A 19,735-nucleotide genomic window follows, 5' to 3' on the forward strand; every position below is an offset into this window, starting at 1 on the left:
AGGTAATTCTTTTTTATATCAAAATTCCTTTATCAGTTGTCATCAAAGATTTAATCTAGATATGTCAAAAGGTTGTACTGGGTGTTATTGCATGTTAAATACAGCATGTATAGATAATGTTCATAGATTCTTTAGGTTATTTATTGCAGATATGTTTGTTTTAAAATCCAATAAATTTTGTTATCTGCGCAATTTAGGAGGTTAATCTCAAAATGTAGTTTATATGCATAAAATCTACAAGATTTTCTAAAACAAAATCCTAACATATTGCCTATATGGGTCTTACGATTTTTTTTAGGTTTTAGTAATAATTATAATTTCCATAGTATCACGAGTTAACATAGAAAGGCCAAAAACAAGTAATTGCTATTGTCTTGTCTTGAAACTGATTAGGAAATGTTAGTTAAATTAAAAGAAAACAACAGTCCTCTCTGTTATTTAAAAGACTCAATTATGTATCTGTAGATACCAAAGACTTCTCAAAGGCCTGTATGAAAGTAGTTTTCTTCCTCTTTTTCTGGAAATACGTAATTTCTTAAGAGTGCCTACTCTGGTTTACTCCATATGCAAAAAAAAGAGTAGATTTTCACAGCTGAATGTGTGTGCATATGATCAGGAGGTGACTGAATAAACAGCAACTTTTATGGATTTCACACACTGTATATTGACTATTGTGCTAGATATTTATGCATGTTCTAAATATTTCTTATCATAAAAATCAATTATTTGCAGATAGAAGATGGACCAAACTCAGCTGAAGAAGACCTAAGTCCAGCCAGAGGAATTATTACATTTACCCCTGGGAAATCAGTGTTGATTTATAATTTAACAGTGCTTGATGATCAGGTAAAAACATGCTGACATTTTTGATTTGGATGTATAGATTGACTGCTGCTCTGGAGGGACTTCATATATTGTTATAAAAATTCTTGGTTTAAACAGGGCTAGGAGTCCTGCTTTATAAAGTGATGTTCAGTTTAGTCTCTGTGGGCTGTCATTTTGTCTTTTTAATGTTGCCTCTGTATTCTAATCAATTAATATTTTTAGTTTCTGAACTTATCGAGTAAGAACTTACTCAGTACTTTCTGAACTGACTGCTCTGACTAGATCTGTTATGTACTGTACAGTAAAAGCATAAATAATCAAGAGAACATTATTTTTTTTATTCAGATGGAATAGTGAGTTTCTTCTTTTGTCAAGGATGATGTTATTTAACTAGATACAGGTTCATCTATTAGACTGACTTTTCTATATTTAGCTTTTCTGTATGAACATGATACTGAACAACTTGTAAAGGAAATTAATTTTAAAAATTGCGTAGGGAAAAAAAAAGTTTCTGTGTCAAAAGTGTCAAAACTTTAAAGCTATTTTTTTCATATTTCTGTTAATTTTGGAAAATAGTCTCCCAAGTCTATACTGATATTAATATTACGAGACTGTGCCAAACTCCTGTGTAGAAATACCTCTTTCAGATTAGATGTATTATTTCTGTAACTTTTATATGAAAAGAATACATTAGGTTTGTGGGGAAGATGTGATTTATTTTTCCTCTGAGAGGTACACTTAATGCTCTTTTACACAAAGTTTGATCTGTATAGCTGTGGTGGTCCACTCACTGGAAGACTTCCACAGCAAAAAGATTATTTTTGTGTAAAAATTGTTTATTGATGATGATGATGGAATGTACAAGCATTCAATGTTACTCTCAGAACTTAATTTGAGGTATTAAGATCAGAAGTTAAGAAAAACTGCAGCAGCTATTGGTCTGAACTGCAAAGCCTTTTTCCTACAAAACTGAGGCAGCTGCTTCTCTGATCTTTACAGTAGTACATTTATAGTAATTTTATTGTGTACATTTCCTTTTTTAGTGAGGAATAATGGAAACTTTTTAACAGAAAATGAAAGAGGCAAATCAGCACTGAAAGTCTTTTATATTGTTGTCTTTGGAGTCTGACCAGGTTTTTTGTTGGTCAATCATGATGCCATTAAGTATTCCAAAATGTCCTCTTTATATGAGATGTTAAGATGTAAACTACAGGTAAAGTTATGGATATATTTTGACTCTCTTAAATGTATATTTTTAAATGATGCCAGATGGAATATTAGTTAGTCAATTAAATGGAACATAAGTTAGCATTTTTTTAAAGAGGTAGATCAACCGTGTTATAATTTGGAACAGGAGGCTGGTGGCCGAGATCTTCCAGATCTCATACTGACAACAAACTCTGGTATCAATCACTCAGTCAATCAAAATGTTATGCATGTTTCAGTGCCACAAGACAAAGGAACTGAATTGGCATAAACTGTCATGCCTACTCTTCAAGGCCTAGAAAAGGATCTGAGAGTGGCCAACAAACGAATGTGAAAACGAAAGAAATACTGGACAGCAAGGTTTTCAGAAATTGTAGTTTTGTCCTGGAATTCCTCTCAGAAGCAAATGCTACTGGTTTCCAGTAGTCCACAGTAAGGATGAAATGCAAAGATCACAAATAATTTTTAAAGATTTACTTTTTATCTATATGTATTAATAAAATAACAGTATTTTTTCAGTTCCATAGGTGTAGCTAATCAAGATTTGGGGAATAAAATATAGAATCATAGAGTCATAAAAAATGCTGGGTTGAAAGGAGCCCATTAGGATCATCAAATCCAATTCCTGGTTCTGCACAGGTTACCCAGGAATCATGTCACACCATTTTTGTCCATATATATATATATATATATTTATTTAGTAATATAAAGCAGAAATCTTATCCTTAATTCAGTAATTTGTGGTCTATAAACCATTCTTTATTGCCTCCTGCATCAGATAAAAATAGCTAGAAGTAAAATGTAGTTTTAAACGTTGTTTTGTAGAAATACCAAATTCTAAATTATTGCTAGGAACAAGAAAACACTTTCTCAGATCTGTGCTGAAAATTTTGTCTGGGTTTGTGGGTGTGTCTGAGCAAAGGATTCCAATCGTATAGGGATGGATGGGCCAAGGTAGGTTCTGTACAGTTGGGTTTTCTCAGGCACATATAAAGGTAGATCAGAATCAACATCGGAAGAAAGAAAATTTAAATCTAAGTAATGGAGAGGAACACTTGTTTCCAAGTAGAGGTGGCTTTCAAAAATGGCAATTGGTCTCCTCATACTCTCAAGCTGTAAAGATGAAGATTTTTCTGATTTTGACTAATTTTTATTTGGGTTTTGTTTGACTTTCTACCATCTTTCAGAAGTATATTTTGGGAAATAGAGACATTAAATTTTGAAAATGGATTTTTAGTGAAAGTTAAAAGCAAGACTATTCTCTTGTTTGTTTTAATATGAAATGAACTTTCAAGTTGGTATCATTTCACTCTTTGGCAAAATACATAAACCATATTTCTCAGTATAAGTGTTCTGCATATAATTGAAATGTGACTTACACATGGTTGCTAATACTATTCTTCTAGGTACCTGAAAATGACGAAATCTTTATTGTTTGTCTGAAGAGCGTGGAAGGAGGAGCTGAAATCAACAACACAAAAAATTCTGTTTGGATTAATATTAGGAAAAATGACAGTCCCGTGCATTTTGTTCAGAATGCTTATATGGTGCCTGAGGAAGATGAAGTGGTAACAATCCAAGTGGTTCGTGGTAAGGATGTCAGTGGAAAATTAATTGGACCTGATGAAGATGAAGTCTCCGTCAGTTACGCCATCATAACTGGGGATTCAACTGCACATGCACAGCTTAATGTAGACTTCCTGGATCTACAGCCAAATACAACTCTTGTTTTCCCACCTCTAGTTCATGAAACAAATTTGAAATTCAAGATCCTCGATGATGCCATACCAGAAATTGCTGAGACTTTTCAGATTATGCTTCTTAAAGACACTTTGCAGGGAGATGCAGTTTTGATTTATCCATCTGTTGTTCATGTCACTATCCAGCCGAATGATAAACCCTATGGAGTGCTGTCAATCCACAGTGATCTGTTAACTCACACTGTTATCATTGATGAAGACCAAATTTCAAGGTACTACAGATCTTAAAATCTAGTACCTAGTCCATTTAAGAGATTTGTTTGCAATTGTTCAGCATCCTTAGGATATCATTAAAGTAATTATAAAATCACTACTAAAATATAATGAAGTAATCACTTAGTGTGTTGTTATTATCAGCTATATCTACAAAGATTTCAAGGAAGTGGGAATGTCTAATTATACAGAAAGTATTTTAATACCTATAAACTGTATGTGAATAAGCCATAACTGTTTAATCACATTATCAGAATAGTGAAAACTCTTTAATCTAAAGGTAGGATCAGTGAAATTGTGATATTGCTCGACACAGTTTCAGTGGGAAAGAGATTTCTGTCTTCCACCCTTGGTGTATATTTGTTTTTACTATCTATAAATCCAGTCTCTGATTAAAGGAAAAAAAGTGTTTGGCATCTGCCATTAAATAATTACCTTAAACTCAGAAACAATTTAAATATTTGTAATTTTACAGAGAAATTAAAATCAAAACTCTGTACAAATTTTAGAGGCAGACTGATACACAATATTGATAATCTCAATAAAAATGTCCACTGCTAATTACTGGTAGTTTATCCCCAAAGAAACAAATAATGCCTCAAACTATCATCCTATGAGAAATTTTGAAAGAATATTTTATGATATGGGGGGCTCAGCACTTGAGCTTTTTTTTTTTTTTTTTTTTTATAAACGGTAAAGAAATAAATCATGCTTTCTAAATGTTTGTAAGTCATGACTTCCAGATTTTTTGTTGTAATCATGCACTTGTCAGTTGGAGGCAACATGACATTTCCAGTATCATAAATATCAGTAACTATAGTTTTAGTACAGAGGCAAACAATTCATTCAAGATCATTATTTCAATGCTCATGCCTCATAACTGTTCATGATGTAGAATAGGCAAAAAGTTTTCTGAAATTTGATTTGTGTTTCTCATGACAAATATAAAACATGGCAAGACTCCACTCACTTCTCAGTGTCTTTCATGCTGTAAATAAAGTGAGATATAACACGTATCTTCAGAGATTTTACAGAGACCTCATGAAAAAGTGCTCGTCTTACATATGTGTTATGATTTCACAAACTGTAAGCATTGAGTCAAACTTCAGTTGCAGGCAGCTGACATTTATACCACTTAGGTCAGTGTAAATATTTTAGGGAGTTGATAAGCATGCATGCCAGTAGTAATAATGGTTTGTGGGATTTCATTTTTGTTCGAAACCATAGGTTCGAAGGGATCACAATTGTAAGAAATGGTGGAACACATGGAAATGTTTCTGTTAACTGGGTTATAATCCGAAATAGCAGTGATCCTTCACCTGTGACTGCAGACCTACTTCCAGAGGCGGGGGTGATAAGTTTTGGTCAAGGACAGATGCTGGTGACACTTAATCTGAACGTTATTGATGATGATCTACCAGAGGAGGCAGAGCCTTACCTTCTGAAACTCCTAGCTCATACAATACAGGGAGGTGCAGAAGTCAGTGAGCCGTCTGAGGTAAGTTTACTTTCAGAATTCTTTTGGAGAAGGTACTAATGAGTAATAAAGACTTTACCAGTTTTAATAACATTGACTGATTGATGGAGTAGCTGAACAGGTGAAAGGGTTTGGTCTTGAATAAAAATCAAGCAAGCTAATCTTTAATATAATCTTACTGTGTAGAGCCATATCTAAAGTATTTGGCTGGAGGTGGTGTACAATGCCAGAACTTTTTACTGGGTAGCATTCAGTTCAGATTATTCCCAGTGTGCAGCGATAGCATTGAACAAATGCTGTGTGTCTATTGACTGCTTTCTTACAGAAAGACAGGAAAGTAATTTTCACTTGCTCATTTTCTCTTTTCATATTACTGAAATGTTTTACGGAGTAACAACTCTGTCAAGGGGAAGGTTTGATGATTACAACTGGAACCTTTGAACTATGAAATAAAGGGTGGCCAGAATTGCTGACAGTTCTGTGACTCGAGTCCCTGCTATGTCTTTCTCAGAAATTGTTGGAATGAGCTTGGTGAATAAAATTAAATTCTTTGCAATCTGAAATATTTTTAAATTATTCACTTTGGCTGCTGAACCAAAAAATCAGTTACTCAGAGCTCATTCTGGTACATGCAATGATGCATAGTGGGAAAGTTGCCACTGTCAGTGAGATGCATCTTGTATATAAAGAATACTTTGGGGCTGTCAATCTGATTTCTTTCCAGATGCCAGTTCACTAAGGAGCAAAATGTATGGTAGCAGTCAGGAGATGCTTCTGTGTAGGCATGAAACGATGGTACAGAGTAATACAGCATGCTGTTTTCTGATTTGCAGCTTCTGTTTTACGTTCAGGACAGTGATGATGTTTATGGCCTGATAAAATTCCATCCTTTGGAGAATCAAAAAATTGAAAGTAATCCAGTGGGACGCTTTTTATCCTTGAGTTTTGCAAGGGAAAGAGGAACAGTGGGAGATGTGCAGTTGGTTTATACTGCACTGTATATTCCAGCTGGAGCTCTGGATCCTGAGAGAGCAAAAGGTGGCATTCTAAATATTTCTAGAAGAAGTACGCTCATCTTTCCAGAAGGAAAAGCACAAGCTACTATAAATATACCAATACGAAATGATGCATTTCTTCAAAATGGAGCTCATTTTGCCATACAGGTATCTCTGCTGTGTCTTGGGGTGGTTTTTTAGCCCATGTAATATAAAGGATATAAAATAGTAGTGGCTCCTTCCCTTTTAATTTAATTAAAATTATTCTGCCTGATTAAAACAAAATTATTAGTTCTGTAGGCAAAAACCCCCTTTTATTTAGATACAGCTTCTACAAATATGCTATAAAGACCTTTCTTTCCTAATCATCATTTACTAATTACATAATTTTAAAAAAGTACACTGTTGTAATAGGATTCAGTTATTAACCATTAAATTTAACAAAATAGTATCCCTGTTGCAGAGGTTAGTTACCTCTTCTGGTATGTTATTCTGTCTGCTCCATGGCTTTCAATTTAATCAGATTAAGGCTCCTGAAGTACAGAAGTATGACAGATTTTAGAAGTTAGATCAAGAAAATATAAATTAAAAATAGTAAAACGTATGTTTAATTTATGTGCAACTTTGACCTGGAAATTAAAAAGTTCTTCTGGTTTTTCCTGTGTGTGCCCTTAATTTTTTTTCTTGGTCCACTGGTGTTTTTTTGGTGTTTTGTTTTTTGTTGTTGTTTTTTTTTTTTTTTCTTTTTGTTTCTATCTGAATTTGTAAGAAGGGAAATTGTGTCATTGCTCTTAAGCCTGATGGGAAAAAAAATCACTAAAATTATGCTTTTGAAAGAAAATGGGTTTTCCCCAAAAAAGTTTAATGAATTTTTTTCTTCATTTTTTACTGGAGAAAACCAGATTTGCATACATGTTAGCAAGTTATTGTTCAGATATGCTGCTGTGGGAGATTCTGGGCATTGTAATCAGTAATTTTTATACTTATTTTCCCAACTGCAGTTAGGACTGCCACATAATCTCTACTTCCTCTGATTAACTATTTCCACTGCCTGGGATCGTGAGCCCAGAGAGCAGTCCTGATACACATACAAAGGGGTGACTTGTTGAAACCAAAGTAGAAATCTCCAAGTAATTTCTTAGTTCTTTTTAGTCTTTTCATTTTAAGTCAGGTGTCTTCAAAATTTTTGAATGGTGATGTTCATGTGAAATCATAAACGTAAAACTTGGTCTCTTTTTCTTTAATTTATAGTCTACCAAAGATGTTTTAACTGCTTGAAAAGATTTCTTCCCTCCACCTCCTTCCATCCACATTCCATTAAAAAAAAAGAGAGAGAGAAAAAATATGTCCAGAATCATATTATTGTCTTAGTTGCACACACTCTTTCTGTGTTCACAGCTAGGTAGGCAATATGATTCTGAAATATTAGAATAGGTTAGTGTGTTTTACCACCATCATGTGATCTGAAAGATTGGCAGAAGAATTGAAATACCTAATTCCAAATTAGATTACAAAAAACATCACAGTGTGGACTATGGACGGGTTGTGGGACAAGTCCTTCAATATGCAGACACTTGGCCTGGATTTTCAAACTGCAGATTCCAGGGAGATCGGGTGTATGTTCTGTACTTTCTCCTCGAACTATAAAAGTCTTTTAATATGAGTACACAAAATCAGAGGCAATTTCTAACACAAATAATTCCTTTAGAAAAGGTAGAAAAATACCCCTATTTATCACTATGACAATCTTTCTACATTGTGAATGAGAGTCTCAGCAAACATGTTTAGAATGAGATTACAAAGTTTGTACTAGGCCCAGTAGAGAATGAAATCAGGAATTGGGGAAGAAGGGGTGGAGGAAGGAATGAAGCTTACATTTTGAAGCTTACAAATGACAAGAACAGACAGAGGAATGGGAAATGTGAGATTAACATTCTTCAGTGACATATTCAATTATATAACCTATTGTTTGATGTGCAGACTACTTTTGGTATGGATGGGAAGATTAACTAGTTTAATAAACTGCTTGTCATTATTCAGTTCACTGCATTTTCTTTTTTTCCCTCAGGAACTGATTTGCTTTAAGAGGAAACACCAAATTAAAAAAAAAAAACCAACAATAATATTTCATTTATTATTACTTTTATCTTAAAGTTACTATCCAGATAGTAACTTTGATACAATTCCAAATAATAGATACTCCAGATAGATTTGAAATTCCAGATAGAATTCCAAAGGGAATTCTTTCAGCTCTGTAGTATTTCAGACCTTTTACTGAGCTAACAACCACAACAGTGGTCCACCTGCATGGTGTTAACTGGAGAATTAGCACCTGCTCGAAAAGAAATCTTAGAAAAGAAGGAAACAAATAGAACCACTCTCTGTTCCTCAGAATCCCAATACCTAGCTTGTATGGTTTGGAATCAGTTTCTAATTACAGTATTTATAGAAACAAATCCCATCTATCATCAAAATGTGCAATGAGTATTTTTGAATGTTACCTGAATAACAGTAGAACAGAATATGATACAGTCCAAGTATTTTAAATAAATTAGTTTTAAGAATCAAGTGAAATGTTTACTGAAGTATATATGAATCAGTCGTGAAATATCTGTTATTATGATCCATGTAGACATAATCTCATGATGGTATAAATTATATTTGAAAGTAATATTGATACAAGCGGTGTGGGTACTGACAGTGATGAGAACATGGATTCTTAGGCTCCAGGCAGAATCTTGAAGCCTGTGGGAAAACCAAGCACAGAACTCTCTCAGTCTGGCTTGGGAAATCATAAGGAGGAACCCAAAACAATCTTGTAGATATCCTCCTCCTGACACCTGCTGTTTTTCCAACTTGTTTACTGGTAAAGATGTTTACAAAAGGGTGGTGCCCTAAAGGACCAATCCTATTCATTGTACCGAAACACTGTATAAAAAGAATCTGTCTTTCAATAGACTTTGCTATAAGCCCTCTGAAGAAATCAGGGCTGTACGTGTTGTTACATGAGCCATCCTGAATCGTAACGATAAAGCAGAGCAAGGAAAGTTCTACTTTCCTTGTCATGTCAATGATGCTGATGGGCTAAGTGAATGATATTTTCCATTCAAAAATGGAACAAACATTCTTCTACTTCTTAGTATAAATAAACCATCAAAAATATGGTAATGTATGAGGAGACTACAGTTTTGAAATCTTGTACTGATTTTCAGTTCTGAATATAATTCTAACATATTAGTAATTGTAAGTAGAGAAGTCTACATTTTTTTGAGAAGAAGATTGAATCACTCTTTGGCTTCGTGAAAAGGTCTAATTTATTATGTTTGCAGTGACTTCAGCAGATTTTTATCAATGCATGGCAAAAACCTGAAGTTAGAACAACATCTGGGGTGCTTGACAGATCAATTCATAGATCTAGTAATGAATTGCCCAGTTTAGGAAGTTGATTCTACCTCTACATGCATTTAGTTGTGTACGTGATTTGTCTGAGAGGTATACCATTCTGCTGTAGAGGCTTAATACCATTCTCTCCATTTCTTACACAGCTATTTACACATTTTTGTAATATCAATGTTGCTGGTATGAGAAACTTATTTTGGAAGTTTTTTGTTCCTTGCATATGACATTTATTCCAAGATGTCAGAATAGTTCTTGCTTGGAACTCAGGCTTCTTATTTTTCAAGTTTTTCTTACTTTTTCTCACAGTTGGAAGAAGTTGAGCTGCTGGATAAAGTTCCTCTAATCCCACCTGTGAGTCCTAGATTAGGAGAGATTCAAAATATTTCTTTGAGGATTACTCCAGATATTGCAAATGGAGAAATAGGCTTTACCAGCAGTCTTCCAATTATTCTTTCTGAGCCAGAAGAATTCCCTGCTACAGTGGTAAGTAAACATTTTTGTATAGTCCCTTAGTGCGGAAAACTTATTTGGAGAAAGCAAAGTTTTCTATATCCACTTTAACATTCAAAAATTGGTGTGAGAAAAATCCATCCTCGAAGTTTGATCTTATTCCAAATATTCTCTTGTTTTAAAAAAACAAAAAGGCAAAAAATTGCTAGGAAGATATAATGTGATTGTCATCTTAAAAGTGTGGTGAGCTTTGCTTTCCCTGTAAGAATCTAGAACTGGTTAGGTCTTGATGCTCACATGGAGCAAAAGGTGCTGCAGACAGTTTAATTTCTTTCACCAGCTGTAAAGACACTTTTGTTAGGTAGGACTGATTTTGCTCCCAAATTTCATGAGTGCATCTGTGTATTTTAGAGTTGACTTACGTGTGAATATGTAGTTTGGCTTGCTCGATCTGTTTTCTAATAAATATGCTTTTTTTTGTTTCTCAGTACCCAAAGCATTTTCAAAAGCATTGTCATCCATCTGAAAACCGTAATCCTAGCCAGAAAAACCTTTTATAAAATATCTTTTCTTATATTTTCCCTCTTTCCCCCTACTTGTCTTAACTGAGATCTTCCCTCAAATCCTAAATCAGAGAACTTGCTTTTCATCCTCAGAATAAAATTGCTGATTTCCTTAAGCAGAGTACAGGCTGGAACTCTACTATAACAGCCAGAGTAAATTACATTTAATTACATTACAGATGGTTACATTTAAAACCTAGGTTGTCTTGATGAGGTGGACACTGGTTAAATCAGTCATAGAAGGGTTTTTGTGTTTATGAATGCTTAGTGGTTTGTCATATTAATAGTCTGCCACCTCCACTAAGTATATAAAAACATATATGTCCAAGTATATAATGGATACATGATTAAAAAGATAAGATTCAGTATATATTTTCATTGATACACCATCTTTCATTTCAGATCTTACAGGTATAAGTAAAAAAAAAAGGTGAATATTTTGAAGCTCATATTCAAACAGTAATTTGCAAAGGGTTAATTGTTTTTGCATCTAGTTTTGCAAGTTACAGCAGACTCATGTGTTTTACAGGTTTCCATTGCATTGCATCGAGATGGGACTGATGGTCAAGCAACAGTGTTTTGGAGTTTGAGACCCTTTGGTCCTAATCACAAGGCAGTAACACAGGGTGATATAAGTCCTTTTAATGGCTCTGTTGTTTTCCTATCTGGACAAAGTGATACTACAATCAACATTACTATTAAAGCTGATGATATACCTGAAATGAATGAAACCGTGTTACTAACTTTGGACAGGTATTGTACCCTAATCTTTATTCATATGTACCATATGCTATAATCAATATAAAAAATTGGCACGGTATTAGTTATGAGGTGTTGCCTCCATTGTGTTGATAAATGCCTGGAGGAATACTGGGCCCTTGATTCAGACTGTGTATGAAATCTTCTTTGACTCATGATCAGTATAAGAAACCATGTTTGCTTATTATCTAGGGACAGTTTTATTTATATATTGATTAAAATAATGTGTGCTACTAAAAAAGTTCAGTTAACTTTGATCTTTAGTTATAGCTCTTGATTATAAGACTTCTATTTTCAGCAAAATAATGTTTAGTGAGATAATGGAGAAAACTATAATGAATAGTAACAAAAGCAATACATAACTCTGTTTTTCTCAGAAGAGGTTTATAGTCAGGATGTTATTGCAGGATTAGATATATCCGTCACACCTGCTGGCTTCCAAAATAGGCCAATGTGACTATTACCACGTGCCTCAGCTACAAAGGGAGCAATGGTATTTCTGAAGCACAGTGTTATGGTCTCCCTTCTGTGTGACCCGAGGATTGCAGAGTTATTAAGGCTGTAAGAGGCCTCAGGAGATACTATTATCTATCTGCATGTGAACACTACTCAGAATACTTGAATTATTTCATATCCATATTTTTGTTTTATTAGCAGGAGAATCTTGGCTATTTCTTCAGTCCTGCTTCCAAAGATTCAGATGTATATATAGTTAAGGAATACTATCACTTCTGCTAATACCTTCTTATAATCTAAGGTATATTCTTTCCCATTTATTTTTCTGGAAACATGCTAAGAGAGGTCTGTCAGCTGCAGAGTCTGCATTGCATGTCTACTACTTACACAGTCCGTAACTTATGAAGAAGTACCCTTATTGTATATAGGAAGGTCAGAGTAGATCATGGGAAATTTTAACACCAGATATTCATGTAGATTACACACTAGTAAACCAGAAAGCAACTCCTCAAGCTGCTGCTGATTCTGTTTTGTAAGCATTGTTCTATCACACTGGAAAGAAGCTGTTCCAGTGCAGGATTGGTCTGCTTCTGTAGAAGCTGGCTGGTGGATGCATCTAGTACACAATTATTTCATTCTGTCTTGGGTACTCACTGTGTTGAAGAGATGGTCCTGTTCAAGACAAAAGACAGAGACTATTGCAAGCAGTTCTGTTTTTCTTCCTGTGGATGAAACTGGTTTGCCTGAAAGTTTATTAGAGTCTGTGGCACTAAAAGAAACTTGTGTAAAGTGGTGAAAATACTGAAGTGGAAGAATAGGAGACAAGTACATAGAGGAAATGGGCAGCATAAAAGATTAACTTTTTTATATTGGACAGCTCTGCAGTACATGCAACTACAGCGTTCTACCACTTACTCTGACTAGCAATCCCATGCCTTGAAAATTATGTCTAGAAGGGGATTGAATTGGCAGCTGAACAAACACAACCATTGTTCTGCTTTTGCTATGTATGGTGGGAGCAGCAGGTCTTCTTGATCATGAAGTGGCTGGTAAAAATTTTGCCAGCAATAAGCAGCTTTCCCATACTTGGCAAGGTCAGAGAGTGAAGTAAGGAATAGGTAGTCTGGCCAGGAAAAAGAAGTAAATAAGGAGCAGATAAAGTCTGAACTTCTCTCTAGATCTGGATGGTGTCCCTCAAGGCTACGAGTGAATTTTGGCAATTTAAACATGAGCAGAAGCCAAGAATGAAATATCGGCAAAAATCATCCTTTCAATACTGGAGATAACTCTTCAAAGCAGGGGTTAATGATGCTGCCAGGGTGATGCGTGTAAGCTTTTGGTATTGCCTCCTGCATAGTTTGTGTTTTCTAGATTAACAGATTTTATTTTCCAAGACTGGCAGCCAGCATCTCACAGCAGTAGTGAATTACCATGAAAAAACAAAGATGCACTGTGCTGTGGATGTGCTTGCACTGTTTGATAAACTGTAGCGTAAGTCAGTAGTAAAATAGAGCATGTACGGACTTTAATGAAACTATAGACATGGACATATGTTCATAAGCATTCTATTTATTGCAATTAGTAATAGCATGGGCAAAACAATCTGATAATTGGTTCTAAGAGGGATGTATTATTTACAACTCAGTGATGTTATTACAGCAGTTTATGTTTTAAATGAATTTTGATTGCTGCCATAATTACAAAAGAAATCTTCCAAGCCATTAAAAACAGTATTTTCCTTACTTGCTCTATGACCAACATCTTTAGGGCCTGGATATTTAAAATAATTATGAATGCTGTCCACAACATGGAGGCCAATGTGTATCATGAAGTATATGCTTACCTAGAAGAGCTGTAAAGAAGCAACACAATCCTCTACTTGCAGAAGTTTCTTCATATTTTCTTTCTTTAGGACCAGCTTCAGTTTGGATTCTTGCCCATATCTCACTAGGCCTGAATTGAAAGTAAACATAAATAAAGCCAGAGGGCTGTAGTGAAATCTGATTGTTGTTTTTTAACTTTTGGACAAGAAATTCTGCTGTTGGCAGTTGTCATGCCTGCCATGGAGATACACAGCTATAAATGTGGTAAATTGGCACAGCTGAAGGCCCAGGGCCCTTATGGTCCATGGGTTGTGTTTGTTCTCTTAAATGAATGCAGCTGAGAGTGAAAACCTCTGGACTTTAGGTTCTGGGAACAGCTGTAAACTAATGATTTTATTTTTATTTCCGTAATATTAAAATCCAGGAACACTTGAGTGTTTAAATACTTTATTCTCAGGATCTTTTGGTCATGACTCCCACAAATTAAGATGCCAGAACAGATCCATGTACAAATGTATGCATCTAATTTATTTATATTACAAGTGTTCAGTGAAGCAAAACTGATGCAATGTAATGTGGAAAATTTTATACTTCTAGTGATTTCTGTGATGTGATACAGGCTGAGGTACTTAACACCTTCTTTGTCTCAGTCTTCAGCTTCAGTAAGACCAATAATTCTCAGGGCAACTGGTCCCCTGAGATGGTAGACCAGGTCGAAGAGCAGAGTAGACCCCCTGAAATCCAGGAGAAAGTAGTTAGTGATTGGCAGAGCTATTTATGTGGTCACAAGTCTATGGGTCTGGATTAGGATCCATCGTAGGGTAAGAGGGAGCTGTTGTAAAAGCATTCTAAGCTGCTGTCGATCTTTTATCATCAGTCGTTGCTAACTGAGGAGGTCAAAAACAATTGGAGGCTGGCCAGTGTTATGCTCATTCACAAGAAGGGCTGGAAGGAGGATCTGGGGAACTCCAGGCCAGTAAGCCTGACCTTGGTGCCTGACAAGGTTATGAAGCAGATCGTCTTGAGCGGGGTCTTTGGATGCCTGGGGCATCAGACCCAGACAGTATGGGTTTAGGAGGACCAGGTCCTGTCTGATCAATCTGATCTTTTATGATCAGGTGACATGCCTGAGGGACTGGGGGAAGGCTGTGGATGTTGTCTCTCTGGACTTCAGCAAAGTCACTGTGTCCCACAGCATTCTCCTGGAGAAGCTGGCAGCCCACGGCTTGGACAGGTGCTCTCTTCTGTGGGTTGAGAACTGGCTGGATGGCCAGGCCTGGAGAGTGGTGGTGAATTGTGCTGCATTCCAGCTGGCAGCCAGACACTGGTGGGGTCTCCCAGGAATCAGTGTGGGGCCCAGAACTGTTTAATATCTTTACTGATGATCTGGATGAGGGGATTTACTCTTAGTAAATTTGTGAATGATCCCTAGTTTTATGGGACTGTTAATCTGCTGGAGGGCAGGAAAGCTTTGCAGGGGGACCTGAACAGGCTGGGCTGGTGGGCCAACACCAACGGTTGAGATTCAACAAGACCTAGTCGAAGGTTCTCCACGAGTGTCACAACAACCCCATGCAGAGCTACAGGCTGTGGAAGAGTGGCTGGAATGTGGCCTGGTGGAAGAGGACACTTTTTGAGATACCTGAGAGAAGAGAAAGTTTTTTAGAGAAGCATGTTTCTAAGAGTAACAATAATATAAATTCATGGTTGCTGAATTGCAGGGCCCGAAACTGAACACAGCATTCTAGTCAAACCTATGTTTTGCTTTTACACTTTAAAAAAAATATTTTCTAAATTTAATCAAGACATTTTTGTGCTTAAGAAACTACATAATGATAAAAAGCTTGCAAATCATGAAAGACCCATTTAAAGCACTGCATATTGTCTATGTTCCTTAATTCAGGGCAGAAGTAAAGCTGTTAAATGGAGTTTCCAGTATTTTTCTAATTTGGGGATTTCCTGTGCTCAGTGCCTATTTCAAAACTGTATTTATCTTTCTTAAGTAATTTTTCCATGAAGAAATGTATGTGATGCTATAGGAATTAAGTCTTTCATTGAAAAATGTTGGCTTTTACTTCAAGGCTTTGGTCAGATATTGTTTTGATAGGGAAAAAGTTATTTGAAAGTGATAGTAGAATGTTTATATGAGTGTTACTGGACACCTACTGCTAGCTTTCATTATTTTTCAGAGTAATAACACCATATATCTTCTGCTGAATAACATAAGTTAAAATGGCCTCCAAAATCAAATAAATTGTGGATTAAACCCAGAGAGAAGGTGTTACCCCTGATGAGGAACACTGTTCTTTAAAGCTAGATCACTAATTAAGTCTGGAGATATTCCTGAAAAAAATGAAGTAGCAAACACAAATTGAGGAAGCAAATTGAGTAATGTTCCACAGGCAGTTTGAATGCACCTTTTCTGAGATACCTAAAAGAAGAGAAAGATTTTAAAGAAGTGTGTTTCTCAGAGTAACATTAATACAAATTCACAGTTGCAATTCAATTTCTCATGGGCTTTTCAAAATATTCACTTTCTTCAGAATTCCAGTTCTTGGTTCAAAGTTACCAAATTCAAACACATCTCTTAAGTATTATTTTTTTTGTTAGTATTTATTTCATAATTTTCATATTATTTTAAGCTCAGTCAAAAATCTTATTTCTCTTACTTTATTGTACTATGCATTTGAAAAAAGTGAGGAATCATTTTGAAGCTTCTCTTAGTTGACCTAATTAATCTGTAGTTCTTGCTAAGTAATGGTTAAAGTATTTTTAAAGAAAGAGCTTCTAAGATGAGAAGCCTTTCAGATGGTATTTGTCATATGGCAAGTGGGGGCAGCCTTCAGTCCAGGGCATGAGGGTTAAGCCAGGAACACATGGCAAGTTTGGATGATGGTCACCGGCATTAGGCACAGCTTAGTGATTTCCAGGCAAGTACACAGCAAGAAGAAAAATCCAAGGTTGAGCCAGGAAGTTCCTTGATGGATCCTCGTCCAGGATTCATATGAAAATTTGTATATGTGTACCTCAGAACATAAACATGAGGGATCCTATTGTGTTCATTGCTTATGTAATGGCAGATCTGAGTCAGAAGCCTGTGCCTCGTGGCTTCTGTTTTGTTTTACATAGGTTATTGTATCATGAAACCACAGAATAAGCAAAATTGGAAGGAACCCATCAGGATCATTGAGTACAACTCCTGGGCCTGTATAGGATGCCTCAAGAAACACTCTGTGGGCCTGAGGGCGTTGTCCAAAAACTTCTTGAACTCTGTCAGATTTGGTGTTGTGACTGCTACTCTGGAGAGCCTGATCCAGTGCCCAACCACTGTTTCCTGTTTTTGGATATTAACCAACATTCAATATGTCAGAGCACTGGTAGCAATCTGGCCAGTCATGCAGGGAAAACATGGTCACATCCATCCATCAATCAGTCAGTCAGTCAGTCAGTCAGTCAGTCAAGTGACCCTAGTTTTGAAAACTTGACTGGAGAAAAATCCAAGCAAACAGCATTTTTAGCAGTGGATGGGCTGAATCTGACTAGTTGCTTTCTAACTTCCAAGTTCTTGAGATTCTGGTCTGATTTACACTGTGACTGTTAAAAGGTTGTAAGTATTCCCAGTCTTCTCAGTCCTTTCAAAGTATACCTGGAGCTCAAAGTACCTCCTTATGGTACCATGGAACTGTTTAATTTCTGCTACCCCTTGGATTTCGTTAGAGCTGCCATCATGCATTACAGCATGATACTAGATTCTATCACTACTCCTCAGTTAACAGGCCCTTTTTTGTCTGAGCTTTGTTTGGACTCACGCAGTCTGACTTCATGAAGATGAAAGAGATATATCTGCATGCTCTGTCTGGCATGCTCTTTCATTTTTGATTATTGTGTCTTAACCACTAAAGCTTGTACATATGTACCAGAAACCCATTTGATATAATGGTTCATTTGTATTCTCTGCTGTGAAATATATTACCAACAGCTTAGCGATATAATTAAATTTTAGTATTAGGAGAAATATAATGAAAATTAAGCATAAATTTTAGCTCTGGAATTTTCACCTTGACTTTTTAAATGGTATTAATGCTTGATGATTTTGGAAAACTTGCATACATTTCTGAAAGAAATGGGAATGTCTTTATATATATTTAAAATGTACCTCATTTGAAATAACTAAGAAATTTCTATTAAATCAGATCTCCTATTTGGAAGAATAGAGCTGCAAGTGTATTTGCTTTATTACTTCAAACTTTTGAGTGAACTCTTATGTCTGTTTAATTCTGAATCTGAATTCTTTTTGAATTCAGAATTTCACTTTATAAATGCTTTGTTAATCTGTTCATACAATTTTAATGGTAGATCCAGTTTTTATGTTAAATATCTATTTTTTTACATTAAGAAAATAATTATTACGATATTGAAATGACATTCTTGTTATTGCAGAGTAACATCCTTTCATCTGACTTGATGTGATAGTTTTGTCATATGTGCTTATTTTCCTATTTCTATTTTTTCCTTGTTTAATTTGGGGGGTGGTGGTTTTCTTATTTTCTTTTTTTTTGTTGATATTTTACTCTGGTAATCTGATGAACTGAAAAATCATCAAAAATAAAGTTTGATGTGAGTTTGTACTAAAATAGTTTTTGATATATATTTTTTATAACTCCCAATGTACTTATCTGTTTTTATCATTACTATGTCAGACTGAAGAAATAACACATGATGGAGACATGTTGATTGTACTTTTGTTTTGTATGAAGTTATAAATATGGGCTGCTGGTGCAGCTGTGAGCAGACACAGAGTTTGGCAGTGATAGAACTCCTGGAGGAGGGCTGGGTAGGATGTACCATGAATGAGCCTTGACGTCCTGAATTGGTCATGAGGTCATTTCTCACTAGTACTGGCTGCCCACTTGCTAGCATTTGTCAACAAAAAAATACCAAGGAAAGAGGTTCCCATAAAAGGAACATGATATGTTTGGAAAGGGAAAAGAAAACTTTGTGGTGCTCTTCCTGCTATTATTGTCTAAGGCTGGTACGATTGAAATTTCAGGAAGTGGCACTTTCATTCCTTCCCCCATCCCTTTCCTTTCCCTCTATTCTTCTTTCCTTTCCTTCTGTCTTTGTTTCTGTGTTAACAGGGTAGAGACAGAAAGGTTTGTCGTGTACTTCGGGTAAGTGCAGTGAACTGCGGTTTGTCTTCAGTGAATCAGTGCTTTGTTTTACGAGTGATTAGTTTGAACAGAATCTATCAGTAACTTCTTTTTCTCTCAAGAATCATGTCTTCTGCATCTCTTCAGGCAATGCTTGCTTGCCCTTTGGTTTTTAATTTGATGGCATGGATTTCTGGCTTGAAGGATTTATTTAGTATTTGTGAATGATGAAAATTATTAATGCATGACTCAATGTTTGATACCTGCACTTGATTGCAATAATGGATCTGTTGCCTTAAACTGCCAGAAATACAATTTGTCCCACCTAAATGGCTGAGCAGAGAACTGTAGAGAAGTTTTCTGTGATCAAAGATGAGCGGTTGTCTTTTTTTTTTTGAATGTTTATGTTAAAACAAGTTATTGTGTCTGCTGGCGTATTTTTTTTTAATATGCAGTAAACACAAGGTATGACCCTTCAAAATACATATTTCCTGTTCGTTCATTGAAATTTTCTTCCAGAAAACATGGAAGATGAATCTGAATTAATAAACCAACATTTAATAAGCTATATCGAAATCATCATCCTGAAGGTGCCTTCTTTATGCATCTTTCAGTAGTAGTTTTTCTTGTATTTTTAGTGGAATGAACTTAAAACACTG

General features: G+C 35.6%; 1 protein-coding gene across 1 annotated transcript in view; it reads left to right on the forward strand.

Annotated features, from left to right (window-relative positions):
- The window catches only part of ADGRV1 (adhesion G protein-coupled receptor V1), a 223,856-nt gene that overhangs the window by 15,841 nt on the left and 188,280 nt on the right, over positions 1 to 19,735 (forward strand). Inside the window, exons 6-11 of the mRNA XM_066182497.1 lie at positions 733 to 846; positions 3,438 to 4,003; positions 5,232 to 5,502; positions 6,315 to 6,644; positions 10,182 to 10,358; positions 11,418 to 11,641. Of these exons, the coding sequence (XP_066038594.1) occupies positions 733 to 846; positions 3,438 to 4,003; positions 5,232 to 5,502; positions 6,315 to 6,644; positions 10,182 to 10,358; positions 11,418 to 11,641 (1,682 nt within the window). The remainder of the gene's footprint in view (positions 1 to 732; positions 847 to 3,437; positions 4,004 to 5,231; positions 5,503 to 6,314; positions 6,645 to 10,181; positions 10,359 to 11,417; positions 11,642 to 19,735) is intronic.

Source organism: Chamaea fasciata, unplaced genomic scaffold (assembly GCF_029207755.1).
Source record: "Chamaea fasciata isolate MVZ Bird 193981 ecotype frontalis unplaced genomic scaffold, bChaFas1.0.hap1 SCAF_4, whole genome shotgun sequence".
NCBI classification, from domain to species: Eukaryota; Metazoa; Chordata; class Aves; order Passeriformes; family Sylviidae; genus Chamaea; species Chamaea fasciata.